General features: G+C 38.4%; 1 protein-coding gene across 1 annotated transcript in view; it reads right to left on the bottom strand.

Annotated features, from left to right (window-relative positions):
* The window catches only part of Spata17 (spermatogenesis associated 17), a 174,577-nt gene that overhangs the window by 137,487 nt on the left and 10,945 nt on the right, over positions 1-26,145 (bottom strand). The window contains 2 exon segments of the mRNA XM_028876740.2: positions 10,303-10,384; positions 12,562-12,651. Of these exon segments, the coding sequence (XP_028732573.1) occupies positions 10,303-10,384; positions 12,562-12,651 (172 nt within the window).

Raw genomic sequence — 26,145 nt, 5'->3', positions numbered from 1 at the left:
TACCCACTTCTTATTTTTACTTCATTCAGACACCTTCATCACACTGATTTTTACAAATTAATGCTTTTATTGAGTCCTTAGTGATAAAAAAAAAAAAGACCTTCACAAATTCCCAGTTGTGTAAGGTAACATACCTTACCTGGGTTGATTGATGTAATGAACTCACTTGAATGGTTTTATTTCCAGGAGTGAGTGTGATGAAGTTCTAAGGCGAAGCATGTAGCACATAACTTTCATTTCTCTAGCAGCATAATGACTGCTGGTAAGAATATATCCATATTGCTTTGTTTCTCTGGCTCTTCACCTGTCTGTCTGCATCTCTTGAAGTAATTTGTAATGGGGAGTCAGATAACTGAGAACTACTCTTGTACTGGGCAAAGGATAATCAAGTTCATCAAATCAAATATCAAGGTTCCCTCACTGTTCTCTCTAACAGCCCCTTTTCCTTACCCTCAGCCTGATTCCTCCACTGTTCTCAACCTTAGTGCTCCTGCCTGAGCCTGTCCAGTCCCTTCTGGCTGCACAGATTTGCTCTCCGGTTTTCCTGAAAGCATGTATAGGAGAATCTGGCCTTTCTCCTACTCCAAGTACTACCAACTGGAACTTAAAGTTAGAACTTCCCTAGCTCCTGTGGGTGCTGGGAAATGGTTTCCAAAACCAGAAAAGAAAAAACAACAAAATGGAACCTCAAACTATTTTAAGTTATATTTTTAATGACAAACATGTATAACATTTGCTTTTGTAGTCAGCCTATAAAGTAATGTTTTCACACACACACACACACACACACACACACACACACACACACACACACGCTGCCATATTTCCTTTTCTTGTGCCTCAGCTCTTGGTCGCCCCTCCCCCTTCTGCCGTGTCCCATGTGCTCCCTTCCCAGCTCCTTTCTTGGTGACCCCATGGGAAAGAAGTTCTGACTGCTGGCTGAAGGTCCTCCTCACCGGCAAGTGCCCTCCCTGTGCCTAGCCTTTGCACCTGGACCCATGCAGCACACTTCAGTCCCTGAGCCTGCCATGCCAGACTGCCTCAGTCCAGGTGCTTCCTGACCAGTTTACCTCCAGCTTCCCGTAATGCGATCACTCCAGCCCAGGGCAGCTAGAAACACTCCACTCCTGTCTGAAATCCATATCCCAGTTTCCTCTATTTCACTCCTATTTAATTTCAGAGGATAAATTTCTACTAAGAGTTTTCTCACTTGAAATGGTCAGCTATCTATTCTCCTTCAGTTTTAGCTTACATCTTTTATGTGTGGTACATGGTGTTACAGGAACAAAAAATAAGGCTTTCCTTTGTTGGTAAACATTTTGATAGAAATCAAGAAAAGATGAGTTTCTAGAAAGAAACAGTCAACTGATTCAAAAGCACAGCCTTTAAACTAACACATGCTCATAATCATTTCGTAATGTGTGGCCATTAACTTTACCAAGTGACTGGCAAATGCAGTAAGAAGGAAGATTTAGAAGACGTGTACACCCAGAGGGCAGCTAAGAGTAGCTTTGCTTTTTTTCCACTTCACTGCCACTCTGAGTTCATGATTAACCATTAAAATTATTTATTATTAAGTAATTATGAAGGTATATGCTTTGCTTTGTTTTCAGGTAACTGGTAACAATAAGATTGGTACCACTGATTTCTAAAATAGCCCCTATTTTTTGCCATAAAAAACTAAAACCAACTATATTTTTCATGACTGTCATGAAAATTAACAGAATTTTACACGAATAACTCAGAGCTCTAAGTCTATTTATTTGAAGTTTAAGGCTCTGAAGAGAAAGAATTCATATATTTCACTCTTTTCTCTGACACTGAGGTGAAAAGTGATGCCTAGATTGCAATTGATTTGGATATCTCACAAAGAGAAATACCAAAGCAATGGGATATTTTCACATATATTGAAGAAGCATTTGTCTAATGCAAAAAAATTCTATACAAACAGTTATGACAATCTTTTATTAGTTTAAAATTAGTGGCATTTTTATATAGTTTTTTCCTTTTATAATAAGATCAAATTGGCATTTATTGTAACAACACACAATGAAATCTGAGAGTTGATTTTTTTCAACTCCTTTTAAAGTCAATAAAAATTCTTTTCCTTGTTATTCAGTTAAATGTTCTACCAAAATTAATCCTTTGTAAGAAATTTAGAATCGTTAGCTATATATTAATATTGCCTTTAATCTCTAGCAATGTAGTAAATAATTTTTATGATTTGAACAATATTGTTTTAAAACCACAATTATCTTTATGAGTTAAGTTGTTATACCATAAAGCTATGAATACACATGTCACTGACTAGATGATAACAATTTAAAAGATAAGACTAAGTTACATGCATTTATTTCACAATAAAATATCAAATTAATTATATATTACAATAGTCTTTATAGTTTCAAACTGCTCTCAGGTTGTGTTAAAAAGGAATATTTGATATAGTACATGACATCAATTATATAATGGCTAAGTATAGAAAAAGGCAATTTTAAAAAATAAATCATTTTGTATGAAAACTGTCCTGTACAGTTTATACTTGTAAGTCCTATCAGGGCACAAACTCCAAGGGCTCTAAAAGGAGAGAGAAAAGGGCAACCTGCCCTGCTTCTGCTGTCTACAGAATTATTACCTTAATCAGGCATGGTAATGAACACCTATAGGACATGGCCTGGTTAGGATACCCAGGAGGCTGAGACGAGGGCCAAGGATTTCAGGCCATCAGACAGGCAGCATAGGAAGATCTAGTCTCCAAAAATACATAAATAAAAAGGAAGAAAGGTATTTTTATTTGACTATTTCTAGAGCAATGTACAATAAGAATAAACTATATAGACTATTCCATGGTTGAAGAGAAAAAATAAGGAAAGCCACTTAATACTCATTAAAGGACAATCCCCCAAGAGGACATAACAATTCTAAACCCGTATGTACCAAATACAGTTGGACACAATTTCATAAAGGAAAAATACTACTAGATTGGAAACCACAGATGAATCCAAACATAATGAATATTAGGTAACTCTACCATCCATTCTCACCATTAAACAGGCTATCTGGACAAAAACTCAACAGACATCATAAATCAAACAGACCTAACAGAAATCTAACTCTACTAAAGAATATACATGACTCTCAGCAGTCCATGGGACTGTCTTTAAATTGACCATTTATTAGGACATAAAAAGTCTCAATAAATACAGAAAAGCTGAAACAACACCCTGAATTCTCTCTGATCACACGGAATATAGCAGGCTATTGACAGGAAGAGAAAGCACAGAAAGGACACAGATTCATGGAGATTAAGCAACACACTACTGAACAACATGAGTGGATCAAGGAAGAACTAGGGTAGGCAATTTTACAGCTCCTAGAGATGAATGAAAATGAACAACACAATCTATGGGACATAATGAAGGCAGTCATATGAGAGAATTTATAGCACTAATTGCCTACATCAAAAATTTTCAGAGATTTCAAATTAATAAGTTAACAATGCAACTTAAGGCACTGGAAAAACAAGAATAAGCCAAATCCCAAAACAGTAGACAGGAAGAGAGAATAAAAATCTGGTAATAAACTAATAAAATAAAAATGAAAAAACAATACAAAGAATCAATGAAAAATTGGCCCCTTGAAAAGATAAGACTGGCAAATTTTTAGCCAAATTAACCCAAAACAGTAAAAACCCAAAATAATAAAACTTAAGAAAAAATAGAAATAAAAAGGAGTCATTACAACACATACCAATGAAATTCAGAGAATCATAACATGTTTAAATTTTTTCTCTTCTGATAAATTTGAAAATCTAAAAGAAACTGAAATTTTCTAGATGTGTAAAGCATACAAAAATCAAACCAAGATGAAATAAGTAACTTATCATAGCCAACAATGTAATCAAAACAGTAATAAAAAGTCTCTCAGCTATAAAACAAACAAACAAAAAACACAGGACCAGATGGGGCTTCTGCAAAGTGCCACCAGAATGTCAAAGAACCAACACCACCAACACTACTCAAGTTATTCCATAAAATATAAAAGGAAGGAAGGCTTCTGAACTGTTTCCATGAGGCCAGAATTCCTGTGTCCCAGTGCAGATAAAGGGAGAGAGAGAGAGAAGAGGGAGAGAGAGAGAGAGAGAGAGAGAGAGAGAGAGAGAGAGAGAGAGAGAGAGAGAGAGATGGGGGAAGGAAGGAAGGAAGAAAAGAAGGAAGGAAGGAAGGAAGGAAGGAAGGGAGGGAGGGAGGGAGGGAGGGAGGGAGGGAGGGAGGAGGAAGGAAGGAAGGAAGGAAGGAAGAAGGAAGAGAAAGAAAGAAGGGAAGGAGGGTGGGAAGGAAGGAGGGAAGAAAAAAGGGAGGGAGGGAGAGAGGGAGGAGGAGGGAGGGAGGGAAAGAAAGAAAGGAAGAGAGAGGAAGGGAAAAAGAAAAAGAAAATGAAAGTTGTGGCCCATTTTCCTTGAGGAACACAGTAAAATGCTAGCAAACCAAATTTGAGATCATATAAAAAGATCATTCATCATGACCAAGTTTAGTAAATCCCAAGGATGCAGGTCTGTTTCAATATATATAAGTCAACAAATTACACTTATCACACAAGTGGATGAAAAGACAGAAACCACATGATCATCTATTAGAGAAATGGTCTTTGAAAAAATTCTAGCATCTCTCCATGATAAAAGTCATGGAGAGAATATAGATGGAAGGAATACACCTCAGTATACATAACAACCTACCTCCAACATCACACTAAATGGAGAAAAACTCAAAACATTCCCACTAATGTTAGGAACCAGATAAGGATGCCCACTGTCTTCTATACAATATAGTACTTGATGTCTTAGCTAGAGCAATAAGGCAAGAGCAGGAAATGAAAAGAAATAAATAAGTAAAAAACAAACAAAAAACAGGAAAAGAAGAAGTTAAGGAATTCCTATTTCCAGAGGATTGGGTTCTGTACATAACAGACCCAAAAAATCTCAGTGCTAATAAATAATTTCAGCAAAGAGGAAGTATATTAAATTAATGAACAAAAGCCAATAGCTATCCTATGCACTGACAACAGACATACTGAAAAGAAATCAAGGAAATAATCTCATTCACAATGGTTGAGAGGATCCTGGGGGAGTTGCAGGAGATGAGTGAAAAGTGGATTTGATCAAGCCACACTATATGCATGTATGAAAATTTCAAAGAATGAAAAATAATAGAATCGTGGTTTCCACAATGGAGGAGTAGAATAAGACAGAGGAAGACAAGGAGGACAAAGAGGAGGCAGCTACTGTCCCAAACATCAGTACCACTAAGTATCCAACTGAAGTTAACCATGGGTGAAGTCACAGAACACAATGACATAAAGAGGTTGTTAAAAGATTCAGAGAATCCTCTGTAGTATGAATGTGTTCCTATCATTGTGAACCAAAGGTGCTGGAGTCCAAGATATCCAACAGGTAGAGAGACTGCCAGAAACTAAAGCAAGTCACTAGGCATGCTGAAACAGATGGTGACAAAAACAGTCAGGCAGGAGGCTGGGGTTTGTTTAATCACAAGAGAAGCTGGAGTAGCTCTGCTCTTATGAGACTACAAAAGCCATTGGAGTGGGGACCACATGATACTGTAGGACTTGATAACCTGTTTTGGTGTCATAGAATTATTTAAAATCTAGAAAAAAATATTCTGGTGTAGTAATATTTTGAGGAAATGTCTCTTTGAAACAACAGCCTATAAAAACCTCAGGATTTGGTCTTTCCCTTGATGGCAGCTCCAGGCAAGACTAGGCCACTCTGTTTCCTGATGCTCATTCCCAGTTGCTTTTTACTTTTGAGACAAGGCTCTTTACATAGCCCTGGATATCCTGGAACTCACTATGCAGACCAGGCCAGTCTAGAACTCACAGAGATCTGCTGCCTGCTTCTTTCTCCTAAAGTGCTAGGATTAAAGATGTCCCACACACACCCTTCTGCTCATTCTCATCTTTAACTAAAGTCCATCTCTTTATATACTGCTCTCCTGCTTGGACACCTTTTTCATGAGGTGGAAGATGCTGTCATTAATAATAACGACTATGAAACCTTCACCTCTGCGATCCTTAATCTAGGCTCCCATTCAACCGCTCAGTTTAAAAGATGTCTGTTGAATACTAGTTATGATGGACCCAACTGTCTGCTGAGGCAGGACCAATGCCTTAAAAGATCATCACATGGATATGTCCTGACATTAGCATAAACTAACAACCCTCTAAATATAGTTCTCCAAGCCTGAGTATCCTGTCTCATAAAGAACTTACTTGGGTTATCTGGGAGTTTGCTGAGGTGAAAATGTAATTATGTTAAAAAGTTATGAGACAAAAATGGTTTCTCTCTCATGTGAGTGAAAGTTCTGTCTTGATGTTCCATGGCTCTCCATCTCAGGCCTAGTGCAGAAGCAGCAGTCTAGTAGTGAGGTCTTGTGACAGAAGAGCAAGAAGCCTCATAAATGTCAGCTGTGGTGTAACCTATGTCCCATCAGCTCACAACATACAGCCTAGTCTCAAGCCAGTAGGAGAAGGTTGAGGTAAAGTGAGAATGATTTTGAACCATCTAAAACATGAAGGAAGAGATCATCTGTATATTTCACTTCACAAAACATTCCTAGGAGTAGGTGAATGCAATAAGTTGCTCTAAGTTTCCCGTTAAAAGTCAGAGAACTATATGTTGAAGGTCACATCTAGTCCTCACCAACCTTCTGCTATTCTCCATACTCCCTGTGCCATGTGATCAGCATCCACACTGTTTTCACTGTTTTCAATTCCAAGCTCATCCCCCAAAATTTCATTCACACTGTTTTCTCCAAGGTGTAGATGTAACCAACCGTCTTATTAAATAAGAAACACAGAGCCAATGCAAAGAAGAAAGCCAAGAGATCAGAGCTAAGAGCCTTACCCGCCTGCTGCAGCTAGACTCTTCAGCCAAGAGACCTCTCTGAAAGAGACCTACTTCCTGTCTGTCTTTATATAGACTTTCTGCTCTGCCTTCTCATTGGTTGTAAAACCAATCACATGACTGCCTCATCACTGCCTGTCTGTAGAGAACTCCAGGTCTTCTATGGTTGGTATTGAGATTAAAGGCGTGTGTCTCCAATGCTGGCTGTATCCTTGACCACACAGATCTACCTAGCTCTGCCTGCTAAGTGCTGGGATTAAAGGTGTGCACCACCAACGCCTGGCTCTGCTATGGCTTGCTATTAGCTCTGACCCCCCAGGCAACTTTATTTATTAACATACAAATAAAATCACATTTCAGTGCAAATAAAATATCACCATACCAAGGTTAAGTTCAAGGGTCATTTCCTCACCCTCCAGAGACTGCATTAACTGTCCATATACACAGTTGTTATCTATACATGTCTCAAGAAAAGGTAGACATAGGAGAAATGATATGAGGTCCTCTGGCCTCTAAATGCATGCATATGTATTCCCACAGATACAAATATGTATACAAATGCACATAACAAAGCAATATGTATATAGAGATAAAAGAAAAAGTTTGAGAGACAAGAAAGTAATAATATGAACTCCTTTCTCTAAGAGCAGAAACCCGAGTGATTACTGTATGGAAGTATTTTGTACCTATTTGTAACTTTTCTATACACCTAAAATTGCTTCAAAATTACTTTTTAAATGGCCTTAAATATCAATAAAAGTACAGTGAATTTTTTAAAGGAAAGCCAGATATCAAAACTGGGAAGAAAAGGGAGACAGCAAAGTTGGGTTTAAAATACAGCACTAAGAGACATCAAAAGAAACGTGTTTGACAGAAAAGACTAGGAGAATGTTGACATTTTTTCCACTGTGAAGGACAAAATGGGTTCAAGTATGAAATAAAGTTCTCCATTGAAGTAGCATAATTAAGTTCAGATAGAAGCAGAACTCCACCTCCATACAATTTAAAATCTACCATAATGGCTATTCAAATATATACTAAACAAAAGGTAATTGCCAAAGTTCCTGGCATTCAATCTAAAAAATAAAAGAAACTCTCTGGCCTGGCAGGTGAAACAAGTAGGGAATTATGGACTTGTAAATATTCTTCCTAAGTTTCCTATCTAAAATGTAAAACACCAACAGAAACAGGCATTTGACCAATTCAAAGGCTTATATTTCGAATAGTGCATTTATCAAAATCAATTGATGAAAGAAGTTAGACATGGTGTAATCAAACCAATGACCAGTCAGATCCAGGTTATCTTTGCTTCTTAATAAAGGAACAGCAATAATGTCGCTTAAAAAATTAGTTTTCACTGTCTATCCATTCACAAAAAGGTTCATAAGATAGTATGTGCTAAGCATCTTGGGGGGAGATTACAGCAACAACGAGGCACACTGTGTGTCCTGGCAGAAGGTCAATGCAGGATGTCAGCAATGATCAAAGTGGTCACACGTGACAATGACAACTGCCTAAGGTTGTACATATGTGACTATGGCTTCAAGCACACACAGGCAAGTCTCTGCCTTGCTTGCACAACCTGCCAAATGGGTATCATAAAAGCCAAGTTTTAAAGAGCATCTTAATATATAAATTTGCAAAATGCCTGGCAAATAGCATTTACTTGTTGCTGTGGGATGTTTTGTATGTCCTGTGGGAGTCCGTTCTCGGGTTCCTCGTGGCTTTACCCAGCAGGTCCGCATAGAGGATGATTAGGACCATGGGCCTGATTGCAAGTGTCTGAAATGTTCTGCACTTGGTTGTGGTCTGTATGTCAAGTTGCTCTGATTGGTCAATAAATAAAACCCGATTGGCCGTGGCTAGGCAGGAAGTATAGGTGGGACTAACAGAGAGGAGAAAATAAAGAAAAGGAAGGCAGAAGGAGTCACTGCCTGCAGCAGCTGCCAGGACAAAGAAGATGTAAAGTACCAGTAAGCCACAAGCCACGTGGCAAGGTATAGATTTACAGAAATGGATTAATTTAAGATATAAGAACAGTTAGCAAGAAGCCTGCCACGGCCATACAGTTTGAAGCAAAATAAGTCTCTGTGTTTACTTGGTTGGGTATGAGCGGCTGTGGGACTGGTGGGTGAGAGAGATTTGTCCTGACTGTAGGCAAGGCAGGAAAACTCAAGCTACAACTTGTAAATTACCAACCAGCATAAAGACATCCTGCAATCATTTGATGCTTATCAAACCAATTTCAAATATATAGTGATATATTTACAAATATGTAAATATTCAATTAAGTCATATTGGAAGTATTATTTATTCATTTAAAAATAATTTCTTTAAAATTTTTGAAAATAACCTTTATTTCTTTATTTGTATGTATGTATATGTGTTCAATAGCAGGTATGGGAGGTCAGAGCACAGCTTGCAGGATCAGTCCTCTCCTTCACCATGTGGGTTGTGCAGATTGACCTCAGGAATCAGGTTTGGGGACAAGAGCTTTATCCACTAGCCTTATTTACTAATTTTTGAAATCTCGTTTACCTATAAAACTACTTTGTAGAAAGTATTAAGGGGAGAATGGAGGGAAACCATGTCTGCATTTACCTAGCTAACAGCTTTATGAGCTTGTTGACTGCCTGTCAGAGGAGACAGTCATTGACAATGGGGGAGATTCAAGAATAAGATACGTGCCTGCTTGCAAAGACCTCACTAGAACATCCAGATATTCATCAACACCTAAGTCTCCTAAATGTGCAAAGTGAAAGGTATTAAGATTAAAATAGCTAATATGGTTTATGTACAATGAAGTTAATCACTTATGGAAAAAAAAAATAAGAAGTTTCTTAGAAAAGCCTCCTTTGCAAAATTAAGGTCAGATTTGACCTTGTGCTCTCCTCTATGCACTGGCACAGCCAGAGGAAGCCCATTTAAAAGCCAGGATTTGCTTTGGCCCATGGTTTTTGAGGTTTTGGTCTAATGATCAATGGGCACCATTGTTTCTGGGCCATGATCAGGTAGAAATGCACAGCAGACAGGCACAAAATTGATCACTGAATGGGGCCAGGAAGCAGAGAAAGGGAGGTCGAGGGAAGGCAGATGGGGAAGGAAGGAGGAGGAATAGAGGTGAGGGCTAGAACAAGACAGTTCCCAAAGACATACTCCAAGTGACTTTCCTTCAGTTGGACCCTACCTCTTAAAGTTTCCAGAATTTTCCAAACTAGCACCACCACAAGCCTTCAGTACATGAGACTTCTGGGGGTCATTTTAAACAGTAACAGTTCATTTATAACTATTTGTCATAAGTAATTTCTAAACTACATGTAAAAATACATCTTACAGAATGCTGAATAACTCAAATCTTGGCATAAGATAAAGTTTATATTTACCTCAACAATAAGTTGGTAATGTTTTCTGCCTAAGTAACTTCTCCACCACTTTTGTATAATTGTCACTACCCTGTTCAAGTGCCTACAATGAAAATATGTGTATTAGTATGCATTCATCAAAACCAAGATGTTCTTCATTCTTAAAAATATTGTTCTATAATTCACAAGGTAAATTCAAATTTAAGGTTCTATGTATCTTCATTTTATTTTTATTGTTTCTACTTTATCTTGTTTCTTTTCCCATTGATACAAAGTCTTAATGACTGGTCTGCAACTCATTATGTAAACCCAGCTTGCCTTGGGCATGTGGAGACCCTCCCAAGGACTCAGATTACAGAGATACATGTCCTACCATGCCTGACTCTTTGTAAACTTTTTTCCCTTGACCATAAAAGCTTTTTTTTTCACCTTAAGATGAGTTCTCAGCCAGAAAAGGTGTTGTCTGCCAGAGTCGGCAGAAAGAGTCTGGCATTTCACCCTTGGAGAAAATGAGGCTCATTGTTGCTCAGATTTCCTAATGGCAAACCTTATCACGGTAGAGCTAGGACTCCCCCATGAGCCCTGTCCTACGGCTGGGTTTGGGGACAAATGGGTGATTTATCAGCTGCCCTTGGGTCTTGTGACCATGCTGTGTCATATGCCCTCCAAACTGCCTTCCCTGCAACAATATACCCTCCTCAGCTGTCAGCCACAAACCGTTACACATCTAGGAAGGTGCTATTTTAAAGAATGAGAACTTACTCTGGGAGATTACTAACCACATAGAGAAAAGGAACACTAAATAATGTTCATTCTTCCTCTTGGGCTTATAATTGGATATTATTTAACTTCAATAGTTTTCAGGCCTTATTATTTTATTTTCAACCCCCCCCCGTGTGTGTGTGTGTGTGTGTGTGTGTGTGTGTGTGTGTGTGTGTATTGACTCTAGGGTTTCTCACATGCCAGGCAAGTGTTCTACCACAGACCTACATCCCTAACACTGACACAGGTGTACACTGGGATACCCTGGCTTCCCTTGAACTCAGCTTGTAACCCAGGTTATCCTTGAACTTGCGTTTTTCCTGGCTTAGTCTCACAAATAGCTAGGGACAGGCTTGTGCTACCAGGCACAGATAAACTATAATTGTGTACTATGAACAGTTCAGTTGATATGTTGAGAAATGACCGAGGAATTATTGATGAAAATCATGTTAAGAACTTGGGAAAAATAATTCTTATGTCAACAAACATGTGCCCTTGTGTTTTCTCATATTCTCCAGTGTTTCTGAGGCATCACATGAGTAAAGTGAACTTAAAGAATGGTCTTCATGGCCATGTTTCTAGATTGCACTGAGGTGAAAATAGAGGACTTACTTTACAAATTGTAGTTTACAGCTCTGGGTAAAATGAGGAAGTGTTGTGAAGTGTACTCCTCAGCCAGCTTTCGGGGTTATTATAGGTCAGGCATATTCTTCTTCTAACTTACCTAGGAAAATATCTGTTCACATGTGAGATATTCCACCAGGATTGAATTTAGGACCTTGTGTATACCAGGCAGGCCCTGTGCTGCTGGGCAGCCTGTACTGCCTACCCCGACTTAGAATCAAAGAGAACATTTAAAAATTGCTTTGAACACCAAAGAAAAGCATGGGAGGAATTAAGATGGGGTAGATCCATCATATTTTTTTTTTTTTTTCGAGACAGGGTTTCTCTGTGTAGCTTTGTGCCTCTCCTGGGACTCACTTGGTAGTCCAGGGTGGCCTCGAACTCACAGAGATCCACCTGGCTCTGTCTCCCGAGTGCTGGGATTAAAGGCGTGCGACACAACCGCCCGGCGGGTTTTTTTTTTTTTTTTTTTTTTTTTGAGATCCATCATTTTTATGATTAGAATATCATCATTTTAACATCGTTGCTTGCATCAACCAGCATGTTGAGAAATAACAAGATTCCTCTTCCCCTCTCCCTTTCCTGCCCCATCAGTTGATTGGTTACTATAAATGCACTTCACAGGGAACTTTTTTTGGGGGGAGATATCTGATCAAATGTACTTACAATATTGAGAACTGTTTAAGGTGTACATATGGCAGATATAATTCACATATCAGTAAGAAATAATCAGAAGTATTCTTTATCTCTTTTATAGGGACAACATAAACTTAATGACTTCATTGCTGAGAGAAATAAGAGGTTATCTGAAATAAATGCTACATAAACAACTTGTGATTCTCTGAGGCATGCACTTTGGTTTGTAAATGAGATTTCTATGGTAAATTTATATACCTGATGTATGCCCGGACTTGGCACCCACGGAACCAGCTCTGGATTGTCACAGCCGCATCATTCTCTTTCTTTCTAAACTCGTCAATGGTACTAAAACATATTTTAAATTATTTCATTAGTAACTAATGTAATTCAACCTGTTAACCTTAATTTTTAATTTCTTCTAAGATGGTAATTACAACTCACATGTCATTTTAAAGAAATTAAAATACTAAATTAAGAAAAACACATTTCAAAAAATGAGTTTTAAAAATTAACCTTTCTCTGAGAAGCCATGAGCTTTCAACAGCTTTGCCTATTTTATTTTTATAATCATCTGTTATGCTACTAATTAATTTGGTAGCAATTTTTTATTAGGGAATGAAAAACAATGTGCTACTTTGTCAGTATTTTAAAAACATAATTATTTGAACTTATGGTTTAAATGTCACTACACATGTATCATGCAAAGTAAAATGCCTGCATATTTAACTCACTCATCAGTTAAATGTACTGCCTCTAATTCAAATGAATCTATCATAAAATACCTACTCTGTTACAAGCTGGCTTATATTAAAGAATTCAGTGAGTATGTTGCAGGCTTATAAAAAAAACAAGAAACTTAATTCTTAGGTTTTACTGACTTACAATGAGAAAAGTTGAGTCAAGACATCTTTCTGTATTGATTCTAATTGATGTCAAAAGTATCTTGTCTTTCCACTGCCAATTGATAAAATAATAGCACAGCGGGCTATGGACTACAGAATATATTTTTTAGAAGATGGTTGGCATACAGTTAGTACCTCATCTTTGCTGAATGAACAGTAGGTAACATGGCGACACTTCTTTCTTGTTGACTAGGTTTCTGTAGGTATGTGCATATGACCACCCACGTTCAGGTGGATATATGTGTATGTAGCTTCTAGAGGTTGGCATATGTTCTTCCTCAATCACCCTTTATTTTTTTAACACAGAGTCACTGGACCTGAAGCTCATTGATTCAGATAACCTGGCCAACAGGAATGCAGGGGGTGTTCACCTTCAGATGAACAGCTATAAGCAGTGAGTGGCTGCTGAGAGAGGGAGAATCAGTCTTCCACAAGGATGAACCACTTAACTGTTTATCCAGTACTAAGTGGTCAGCCCTAAAAACCTATACATATGAACAAAACTAGATGGATCTAGTGGTTGTAATTATATATTTGTTCATATATGTGTATGTTTAAAAAAACAAAAAAGAGACCATGCATTTGAGAGGGAGTAGGGAAGACACAAGAAGTGTTAGAGGGATAGGAAATGATGTAAATATAGCACATATACATGAAATTTAAAAAGTAATGTAAAAAGACACACCCTGTGCATTACCTTCAATTAAAGTGGTAATCAAGAACCACAAGCTGATAGGAATACAAACTACTCTCTTCATCTGTTAGTCCTCTCCCTCTCACAGCTTTCAAATACAGTTAAAGTACACATCTGTGCACAGAAGCATATCTACAAAGACACATCAAGGGTGCCCAACAGTCACATGTATCTAAGCACCGATGACAGATAACCCAGGTTATATATAGGTAAACCACAGCATTGCCACTAAGGTCAAACAATAGGAAAGCAATGATATTTGAATTTGATAGATTGGAAACAAAGTAAACTTAGATTTTTACATTATCAATTTGAAAAGCTCCAACAGTAATAGCACACAACCACAAATCTGATAAGTTATTTCAAAGACAGGATATCAAACACATAAACCATTAAAGACAAGAAATATTAACTTTGAAAGCAAATAACTTAAACAAATAGATTAATAGAGAAAAAATATATATTATTTCAGGACAGTTTTTCATATTCTGAAGTAAAGGCTTTTATAAAAATAAATCATAGAATTGGAAAAAACATTGAACATATTCTACATTTTGTGTGTCTTTGTGTGCATTTATGTGTTCTCATGGAGGTGCGGTTACACATGCAAGTGTGTATATGTGAAGAGGCCAGTGGTCAATCTCAAGTGTTGTCCCTCAGGTGCCAGCTTGTTTGGAGCAGGGTTTCTCACTGTCTGGGGCTGGATGAGTAGGCTAGGATGGTTGATCAGCCAGCCCCAAGAATCTCTGCCTGCTGCTGCTCCACACTGAGATTACTAGCTGCACCACTACACCTGGCATCTTTACATGGGAGCTGAGGACTGAACTCAGGGCTTCAAGAGCTTAATTACTTCTCCATTACTTTGCATATGTTTTCAAAGTGATCGTACAAATACATATCCGCATGAGCATGGTGTGAATGTAAAAAGCTGAGACAGATGGATTCTACACAGTGAGACTCTGTCTCAAAAAAGGAAAGTTCATTTTTCATGTCAATAAACATTCTTACATTTTGTAAAGCAACAATTACCCTTCAACCCCAAAAACAGGATTAAAAGTAGCTTTTTATTATTTTTATCAAGTGGTTTTATTCAGAAGGAAGTGAGCATTGTGTGGAATTGCTACAGGTATTAAGTAGGAAAGACACACTCCCAGGTTTCAGAGCTGGTAGCCTATGATGCTGGCTCTAACACTGAGAGCCTCAGTCACCTCGTAATGCCACAAAATGAAGCTTAGTTGCAAACTCTGCCATTCTTGATAGCTTCCTGGAATATAACGGATCTGGTTGTAGGGTATTACCTCTAAAATTATTATCTATGGATGGAATCCACTGGGACAGTGCAATGAAACATGATTAGCTGAGCTCACACCAGCTATCTTTTCACCCCGCCAAGGCCAATATTTGCTGACTATACCAAACGATTGTTAGTAGAGCTGTGTTTTCATATTGTAGCACTGTACTAAACATTGAAACAGGAAGAGCAATCTAATCAAAGATAGACTGGTACAGAAATAACGGGGAATGCAATTATATTCTTGTAGAAAATTAAGTATATCGATACATCTGAAATGGTAGATAAAGCATACTAATGGGAAATATACAGCATAGTATTTATGTTCTCATATTTATAAGAAGTTGTTGAACAGAACACATATGATACTGCACATCCAGAAATGTAATTCTCTGCAGAACCCAGAATTCGAGAATGAAATCTGAAAGGAGAATTTTAGTAACCATTGATTCATTAAGTTACTATATAGTAGCCACACAATGCTTTTGCCATTAAAGTAGGAAAATGAAAGAATCTTATACAATCTCTTAGAAAACTATCAGACAATTTTTAAGTTTAAGAGAATTATTGGTCAAGTTTCTTAAATTAGTTTTTTTTTTTTTTTAACTTCAGTCAAAATACCATAGGCACAGCATAGAGAACCTAGGGTAAAGAGTGGTGAATAGTATCAACTCAGAGCCAGAACTTAGTATTCCAGGACCAAACACCAGTGTCCTGGAATCCTAGCGTTCAGCAGGTTGGGAAAAGGAGACCTGAATTGCTGCACTCCAGGCTCTCAAAGTCTACCCGAATAACACAGCAATACCCCAATTAAAAAAACAATAAGTGAAGATTTTTAAAATGAATTTTTACTTTATGTGTATATTCTTGAGTGTATGTACTCTATGTGGGTGCAGGTACCCATGGAGGTCACCTGAAACTGGAGCTATAGGTAGTTGTCAGCTGTCTAATGTAGGAGCTGCCAACCAAACCTGGGTCTTTTGCAAGAGCAGAAATTTCTCTTAACCACTGAGCCATCTCTCCAAGTCCACAAATAAATATTATCTATTTAATTATTATCATATTATTTTAAAAATGCTATCTCTGAAGCTTACAGGAAAACAAATACTAGTTGGCCAATAAGTTATTCATTAATTCAAAGTTATTTACCACATAAAAACTGTGTGTAAGCTAGTATGCTTCTCAAAGACATACATATGCACATTATATGTATATAAGCTTTGAAACTAATATTCCTGAAGATAACAACATTAATTAAAACAAGTGAAGAATCAAATATTATATTAAAAGGTAAAAAATAAATTCACAAGTGGAAGAGATTGTAGGAAAGAACAGGGGAAGAAGGGATTAAAAGAATCAATTGACAGGTTCTCAAAGGGGTAGCACTCCTAAGCACTGTATCTGAAATGCCAGTGTTGGGATTACTCCTTAGGTGCCTTGGATTCAACATAGGCAAAGAAACATGTCTCAACCTGCTTCTCCGGAAACATGCTCATTGCTATTCATTTTAAGCAGCTTTTTGTCAAGAATGGCAGTGTTATCAAAACAATGGCTCCCATCAGACTGGGAAGCAATAGTCAGCATTGGTTCAGACTTCACCTTTTTAAAACTAATTAGTCACAAAAGTCTTATTTCCCAAATGGTCTTTCCCACTCTAGTCTTTTATCTAATCTACCAATTAAAAGGTTTTCTTTTTTGGAATAAGGTCTCCTGTGTAGTCCCAGCCTAAAATGATGGATCCTCTTGCCCAATGCTCCACAGGATGGGAAGCATGTGTTACCACCCCTGGGATGAATGATCTTTGAGGTTTGCAGGCAAATGGATGGATCTAGAAAAAATCATCCTGAGTGAGGTAACCCAGACTTAGAAAGACAAATATGGTATGTACTCACTCATAGGAGGATACTAGATGTGGAACAAGGATGACTGGACTGCTACTCACATCACCAATGAGGCTACCTGGAAAACAGGACCCCAAGAAAGACACGAGGATCGCCCAATGATGGAGAAATGGCTGAGATCTACATGAACAACCTGGACATGAGTCGGAGCAATGAAAGGCGAGGGTCGAGGGAAAGAGAGCGGGAGATCCCAGCTGGATCAAGAACAGAGAGGGAGAACAAGGAATAGGAGACCAGGGTAAATGAAGACCACATGAGAAAAGGAAGAAACAAAGTGCTAAAGAGGCCCACAGAAATCCACAAAGATACCCCCACAAAAGACTGCTGGCAATGGTCGAGAGACAGCTGGGACTGACCTACTCTGGTGATGGGATGGCCAAACACCCTAATAGTTGTGCCAGAAACCCCATCCAAGGACTGAGGAATCTGGATGCAGACATCCACGGCTAGGCCCCGGGTGGAGCGCTGGGAGTCTAATTAGCGAGAAAGAGAAGGGTCTATATGAGGGAGAATTGTTGAAACCAAGGTTAGATGAAGCACAGGGACAAATAGCCAAACGAATGGAAACACATGAACTATGAACCAAAGGCTGAGGGGCCCCCAACTGGATCAGGCCCTCTGAATAGGTGAGACAGTCGATTGGCTTGATCTGTTTGGGAGGCATCTAGGCAGTGGTACCAGGTCCTGGGCTCATTGCATGAGTTAGCTATTTGAAACCTGGGACTTATGCAGGGATGCTTGGCTCAATCTGGGAGGAGGGGACTGGGCCTGCCTAGCTGAGTCTATCAGGTCGATCTCAGTCCTAGGGAGGCCTTGCTCTGGAGGAGGTGGGAATGGGGGGGGGGCTGGGGGTAAGGGGAGGGGGCCAGGAAGGGGGAGAACAAGGGAATCTGTGGCTGTTATGTAGAACTGAATAGTATTGTAAAATAAAATAAAATAAATAAAAAACATTTTATAGCATTATTTACTTATTTTTATTGGGGATGGGGAGCAGTAAATGCAGGCCAGAGGACAATTTGAAGGCATCAGTTGTGATATTTTAATTGTGCACCCCAATAAAGCTTATCTGGGGATCAGAGGAAAAAAAACAGCCACTATATTAAACATAGAAGTTAGGTAATTCCTTTAATCCTAGCATTCAGGAGACAGAAATTCATCCAGATTTCTGTGAGTTCAAGGCCACAAGGGGAACACAGCCAGGCATGGTAGAACATGCTTTTAATTCCAGCACTAGTTTACCATAGAGGTCTGTACAGATACACAGGAAGTGATGTAGCTGTGCAGAGAAAGTAAGATGGCAGAGCACAGAAAGGTATATAAGGTTATAAGGCATGAGTATACAGGAAGTAGCTCTCTCTTTGGCTGAGGATTTCCTAGAGTTAAGATGTGGCTGGCTTGCTCTCTGATCATTCAGCTTTCACCCCAATATCTGGCTCTGTTTTTTTTTTAAATTATTATTAATAAGGCCATTTAGCAATTGTGTTACAATCAGTTCTTTCCTATCCTATGGATCCTGAGGATGGATTCAGATCTTCATTTCAGACATGGCAAGTTTCTGTTGAGTCACCTTACTGGTCTCTTAAATCATCTTTTAAAAACAAATCTAAGCATGCCATTGTTTTCTTGAGTGCTTTAAAAATCCAACCCCAGATGACATCTTAAAACTTCTGAATGAAGTCACAGCATCTAGAATACCAAACAAAACCTCCTCGGTCTGCCATCTAGGGAGTCTTCTATTCCATTCATTCCCAGACACAATCCCCTCATCTAGGGAGTCTTCTGTTCCATTCATTCCCTGAACAAACCATGCTCTCCTCACCCTTAGACTGCAGTAACTCTTTGAATTGGTTTTCTAACTACAACCTCCAGGAAGATTAATCTGCATGCTTAAAGCCTTCTACATACCAATGATAACACGTTTATTCGTCAAGCCTTCAAGGCTGGGCTCACATTCTACACCTATCTATTTTCCATACATACTAAAGTATCTGGTACATTGGAGGAGCTGACAAAATGTGACAAGAAATAGAGAGTGGAGGGAAGAAATGAAGGAAGGCATGCAAGACTGGAAATGAAGGCAGACGACTGGGACTTTCAGAGTAGGATATGTAATACTATAGATACAGAATTCTTGGAATACAGTATAATCATTCTGACAGTGAACCACACATCTCCACAGGTTACAATCTTTGTTTTATGAAAGTTTAGAGTAAAACTAAATAAGGAAAAAACTGGCTCAAGTATAAGATAAAAAATACAATGCTGTGTCATAGAAGTGACTGGAAATACATCAAAAAAGGAATTGATTGGGTACTTGATTGGCAAGCATCAAATGCTATAGGAAACCATGGCAACAAGATTACTATGCAAGGGGCTACAGGGTAAGGGGAAGTTTTTCATTCTTCTTTTAAAATTATATCCAAGTTAATAGCATGATGTGATGGGGAAGCATATAAAATGTCATTTATGACACACACAACAAGGACACAGAATTACAGTGTCCATTAGAGCAGGGAGCTCAAAGAAGAATGCAGAGATAATTCCATTCAACAAGGTAGCTATGAGATAAAGCCCAAGATATAGGATAAAGCTGACTCTTCCTATTAGCCATTTACCATTAACATCTAATGTGATTCTACTAGATCTACTTCTCATTTTAATACAGTCTGTTAAATGACTGAAACATTTTTTCCTGCTCTCTATCAACAGTCAGCAGATGTCTGCCTCTGCAACAAAGAGAGATGGGAATAAGGTGCACAGCCTCCCGTAATACCTTTTTAGAGTCCACACATTAGTTAATATACTGCACATTGCATTCATCATTTCCTTCTGTCACCACACAAAGAACATAAGCAGTCAAGTCCACAGCAGTTTGAGTTTTTTTTTTTAAATCTCTCCTGGTGATACCAGTCAAGTGGCAAATTAATCTGTTTCTGGAGTATTAATAATAACGTATATAAATATAAAAGGTATGCTATATTCATAAGTATATATACATATAGCACAAATTGGAAGAAACACTAAAAATTACTAGTAACCAACATACTACTTATGCACTGAAATCTTACTTCTATAGATGTATTTCTGTTGTTCTTTTAAAATAACTGCTTCAAATGAAATTTACAGATACTTTAGTTAGCACTGGGACACTGAGTGCTCACACAGCATGTCATGAACCACTAGACATTTTATATTTAAAATGAAAAACTGTGGGTAACACTTTATTTTAATGGTAAAATAATTAGTTCCAGATTATAATGTAAATCCTATAGCAGTGAATAAATTATGACATCTACATGGATTTGAAATAAATTTATTATGATCAGTGTTATCACAGTGAATACTGAATGAATTAATAATGATAAAGGACCCCAAGTATTAACAGCAATGCAATAAAACATCAAGAGGAAGCAGGAAGATTCTGGTTGCCTTGTCATCAGCTATAGGCATGGTAACTTTGAATAGTATGTGTGCACGTCAGAGGCCAGGAATTAACTGGCAGTGAGTAGAAAAATGAGAAAAGCAGATGGGTAAAGATCTGTCCAGTAATATGCAAATATTGTTTTTACATATCTCCAGACTGGACTTCGTCTGACCCACATATATTAGCTATGAATAAATAAACACAAGATTACAAACCCCATACTCTTCCCTCTTCATTACCAGACAATGGATAACTGTTTTAGACTGTAGACTGTAGGAATAATATTCCAACATTGGCTGACCTATGTTGTCAGATATGTTGATGTGTAGAATGACTGTTTTGCATATAATTTTGCTAGTCCTCAAGGTTTTTAGGTTTCTTTCTTTCTTTTTTCTTTTTTCTTTTTTGGTTTTTGAGACAGGGTTTCTCTGTGTAGTTTTGGTGCCTGTCCTGGATCTCGCTTTGTAGACCAGGCTGGCCTTGAACTCACAGAGATCTGCCTGGCTCTGCCTCCCGAGTGCTGAGATTAAAGGTGTGCGTCACCACCACGGCCTGGTGGTTTTTAAGTTTCTTAAAGGGAGCAATTAAACTTAATCCATATTTTATGTTGTAATCATCATTACATTGGGATAAAAGGGACTTGATGCCAACAAACAGCACTACTCTTAGGAATTGGGAGCTCCATTTTTGTTTCTCATTAATATTCTTACTACTATTGTTGTTGTTATTTAACAGGTTAATGAATGTGGGGATGAAAGGACCTCAATATTAGATCTCAGGAAATATCACAATTTGTCACAAAGACTATTATTAGTGCATGCTGAAGTATCTTTTATTTACTCTTCTTCTTCACTTCCCTTCATTTCCTAAACAAATCCAGAAGTAAATGGGTACGGAAAAAATATGCCTCTGCTGGAAAATCTACAAAGGGATAAAGGCATATGGGCTAGTTGAGTCTTCATGGGGAAGGAAAATAGCCACATACTGGGCCTGAGTCGGGTAGGATGTCATTATATGTGCCCAGAAAGGAATGTTCTATGACAAGAAGCTTGGCTTGGGGAATCACGGCAAGGTGAAGAAAGGGTCCACCTGTGAGGGCAGGAAACATAGCTACTCAGACGACAAAGGTTGGGAAAGGCATTCCAGTTGGCAGGGAGATGACAGTTCAGCATGGGAGACAGACTGCATTAAGAAGGGTATCTACGTCAGAGACGGGTGCGCTCTGGGGTGAGAGGAGTTTGGTTCTACAGAAGGAAAAGAGCCCAGTAAAGTGAGCATAAGCTGGGAAACGAAGGGCAGGCTTCTCACAGTTGGAAAAGTGAAGAGAAGCCAGGTCTGCTGGTGCATTCCTGGGGTACCAGCTTTTTAGGATGTAGACAAGAGGAATGGTGGAGTTCAGGAGTTTAGGAGCAACAGAGCACCTCAGAATGAAACTCAGGATGCTGAATAAGAAACACAGTTTTCAAAACGAACTGATGGCTTTTCTATCTTCACTGGCTGACACAGAAATCAACACCGCCGTAAAATGTGTCTTAGTGCACATATATACACAGTCCCTAGCTTCATCCATTAAGAGTAAGAGTACCCAGAAACACTCCCAGTGACAAGGTGAATGTACTAAAAGGAACAATGTCTCTTTGGAAAAATGGGTGGTGAGGAGACGGGAATACTTTCTTTAGTCAGAAAACAGGGATGTTTTGTGGTGAACATGACACAGCAGAAAGTATGACATGGTTCTCATTGGCCAGAGGTCAGCATTAAAATAAGGAGAGAAAAGGGACTCATTGGCTAGGACAGAGTATGAGCCCACATTGACAATAAGTACATTTACAGTTGGATGAGGACTAGGAAATACCGTTTCCAAGTACCTGCTTTAAAACACACCCCTTAATTAAATGGGAAAAAGAATATTCTAGGGGGAAGTCCCATAGTCATCTCCTTTGTCAGATGGCTGAAATGAATAAATACCACCAGTGACAGAACCACTCAAGACCACATGAAATTGGTCAGTACAGCAAGAAGATCACAGTGTCACTCCTAAGCCATTCCTCCCCAAAATATGTGCCCTGTATTTATGGGGGAAAAATACCCAGACAATGTAAGACAACTAACCTGTAATATTCAAAAGGGTAAAAAAAAAATCATAAAAAAACACAGAGAAAATATGCCACATTCAAGAGAACTAAGAAAGACAGGACAAATGGGATCCTTTAACATTTTATTTTTTCTTTAACAATTTCATACATGTAAACAATTTTGATCACTTTTCACTTCCCTTTACCTTCTGATTCCTTTCCCTTTCTCACAGATATCCTTCTTCTTCCCAAACAGTCCTTTCCCAACTAAAATCAAACAAACAAAACAAATAAACAAAAAAACCCCACTGTGTTTAATTAGGGTTGCTTGCCTGATTGTGGGTTGGGTTATTTACTACAGCATAGGTAAATTATCAGTGACTATACCAAGGAAGAAAATGGTACCACCTCCCACAGCAACCATTAGAAACCAATGTCCTTCTTGAGTGGTGGGCACATAGGATCCTTTAGCTATAAAGATTGTGAGGATATTCTCTGGTTTTGTTTCAGGATGCATATATCTTCTAAAAATATTAAGTAACCTGGCAAAGCTGGAGGTTCACAGTGAAACAGCAGTAAAAGCTGACAATTACTACGTCCTGGTTTTGATGCTTGGATTAAGGTTCTATTGAGAACATTCTGATGTGTGAAGAATTTGGGCAGTGAATCATCAGTTGGGACTTGCAACTTTTTACCTTCTAAGTTTGATATGAGAGAGCGAGAGCGAGAGCGAGAGCGAGAGCGAGAGCGAGAGCGAGAGCGAGAGCGAGAGCGAGAGAGAGAGAGAGAGAGAGAGAGAGAGAGAGCCTACTGTTTTTAATTTCTAAAAGTTTCGTTTTTCTTTCATTTCTTATAAAGTTGTTATATTCATGCTTTCCTCTTGATTTTTAAATACATTTGAAAAGTAACTTTAAAAAAACCTTATCTAATTGTACAATTTTATATTCCCGGGTTTGTTTCTACTGACGGAATTTTTTCACTCCTGCTTACAGGTGAAGTTTGCTATATTTTTGTTTCCCCAAGACTTACTGAATAGAGCCAGATACTCATGCTCCACTTTGAAGAGGTCAGAATTGTACATCACTCATCTCCAGGCAGAAACAAACAAACTAGGGAAGTTATCTAGCTAATCTCATTTGTTTGCCTCTTTGAGATCAAATCCTACATTGGTTACTATACGGTGCCTAAAGATCATTTAAAAAAAACATTTTACTTAATCTAGTTTTTCAAGGTCAGGGCCATGATTTCTAATAGCAATATCTTTATGCACAATTTAATTTTGGTTCCAAAACAACATTTTTTTCTCATAACATATTTTTCATATTGATTTGCTTATTTCATAGTTTATGATTACTTAATGCTAAATATAAAAATGTAACTAACACAGAAAAATATAGAAATTACTAAGACTCTAATCTCCCCCATCCTCCAATTTTCAAACTGTAAACCTTTATAGATTGCTTTGTTTATTTCCAGATCCATACTTTAGGACTCTATAAATTCCTACATTCTAAAATTGACTAAATATATTTTTACTCAAGGATTTTTTTCACGTCATGATGTGCAAAATTTATTTATAGATGCTTTTGAAACTTCCATTTGTGTGTGCATGTGCACATCATGACAAGGATGCAGAGGTCAGAGGACAGCTCACAGGAGTCAGCTCTCTCCTTCCACCATGTGGGTCCTAGGAATCACACTCAGGGCTGGAAATGGTGATGTTTGGAAATGGGAGCCTTTACTAGCTGAGACATCTCACTAATCCATTATGCCCTTTAAACTTTTTATTTTTTTATTTTTTTTTCCGAGACAGGTTTCTTTGTGTAGCTTTGGAGCCTGTCCTGGAACTCACTCTGTATACCAGGCTGGCCTCGAACTCACAGAGATCCGCCTGCCTCCTGAGTGCTGGGATTTATCCCCTTTAAAATTGCTGTGTCTATACCATACATATAAAAAAATACAAATTGATACCAGTTTTTTCTTGCAAAAATAATTTTTTAAAGAATGCCTTTGCATGAAAAGAATTATATGTAAAATTATCTTGTAATCTTATACAAATTGTATACATACAAGTTCATTTCTATATGGACGGAAAGACCCTAACCCTTCAGGCTTACACCCCCAAGCCCCAGGAAATAAGGAACTAAAAAGAAAATCTAGTCCAAGGGCAAGCTGATTCAACCACCCCTGTAACAATGTAACAATGTAAAAAGATTTCTGTTAAGAGATGTGCTCAACTGTGACTGGGATAGTTGCAGGTGTTCTAGGAAGGACCACTGTGACCTTTGTGTAAACTCCACTCCTCCCCTGATACCCCCATTGAGGTTTTGGGAAGAATGTGCATGCGGACAAGACTGTACCCTCTCTGTGATCAGATCATGATCTTGGGAAATTAGCCCCTAGACATAAATCAATCAAAACGAAATTGTATGGGAATTGTAATCTTGTGGTTTTTGTGGCGTTTTCCTTTAAAAGCACCTATGTGACTACAGTAAGATGTGACTCTTGCTCCCAGGACAAGAGTTTGCCCGACTGTACAGCTGCTTCAATAAAAACATCGTGCTGTTGCATCAACTGGACTGGAGTCTGGGTTCTTGGGGCGCCCCCTCGAGAAGGTAGTACCCTGGGTCTGGGGTCTATCATGGACAATAGAAAAAGTGACATTTTTTGAGTCAAATTACATGTATATTGGTGTGATCAGAAATGGTACTGTTTTATTTTCAAATTATAATTTATATTACCTAACTGTGAATTGCCCTGTATTCTGTAATATTATTTATTTTTATTTCTCCCTTCTTTGAGTGGTGGTGGTTGTCATTTAGCCCACACTACTCTCAAACTCCATACCTATCTAGAGATAGCCTTCACCTCCTTATCATCCCACTTCTGCCTTCCTTCCCAGTTTTAGGTTTTGTGGTGGTATTGTGGTCCCCAAAATATTGTGCACCCTAATAAACTTATTTGGGATCAGAGACAGAACAACCACTAGATACAAAGGCTAGAAAATGGTGGCACTCACACCTTTAATCCTAGCACTCCAGAGGTAGAAATCCCTCTGGATCTCTGTGAGTTCAAGGCCACTTTGGAAACGGCATGGTGACTCACGCCTTTAATCCCAGGGAGTGATGGTTGAAAGGAAAGATATATAAGGCGTGAAGACCAGAAACTAGAAGCATTTGGCTGGTTAAGCTTTTAGGTTTTGAGCAGCACAGTTCAGCTAAGAAGCATCCAGTCTGAGGAAACAAGACCAGCTGAGCAGTTGGCCAGGTGAGGTTAGATGTGACTTGTTCTGTCTCTCTGATCTTCCAGCATTTCACCCCAATAACTGGCCCTGGGTTTGATTTTATTAATAAGACTCTCTAGGATTCCTGCTACAGGGTTTCAGGTATGTTCCACCAACCCTGGCCTCACTTCACATTTCCAAATCCCTTTCTGTGAGTGCTTTATGGGATTATCAGTAAATGGATAATTTTACTACTTCCTTTAAAAGTTTTGCTTGTTTGTTTTGAGGCTAATCTCAAATTCATAGTCATCCTCCTGCCTCATCTTCCT

The sequence above is a fragment of the Peromyscus leucopus genome, chromosome 15 (assembly GCF_004664715.2).
Source record: "Peromyscus leucopus breed LL Stock chromosome 15, UCI_PerLeu_2.1, whole genome shotgun sequence".
Taxonomy (NCBI): domain Eukaryota; kingdom Metazoa; phylum Chordata; class Mammalia; order Rodentia; family Cricetidae; genus Peromyscus; species Peromyscus leucopus.
Note: the sequence above shows the minus strand (reverse complement) of the source record. Positions and strands in the feature narration are given on the sequence as shown.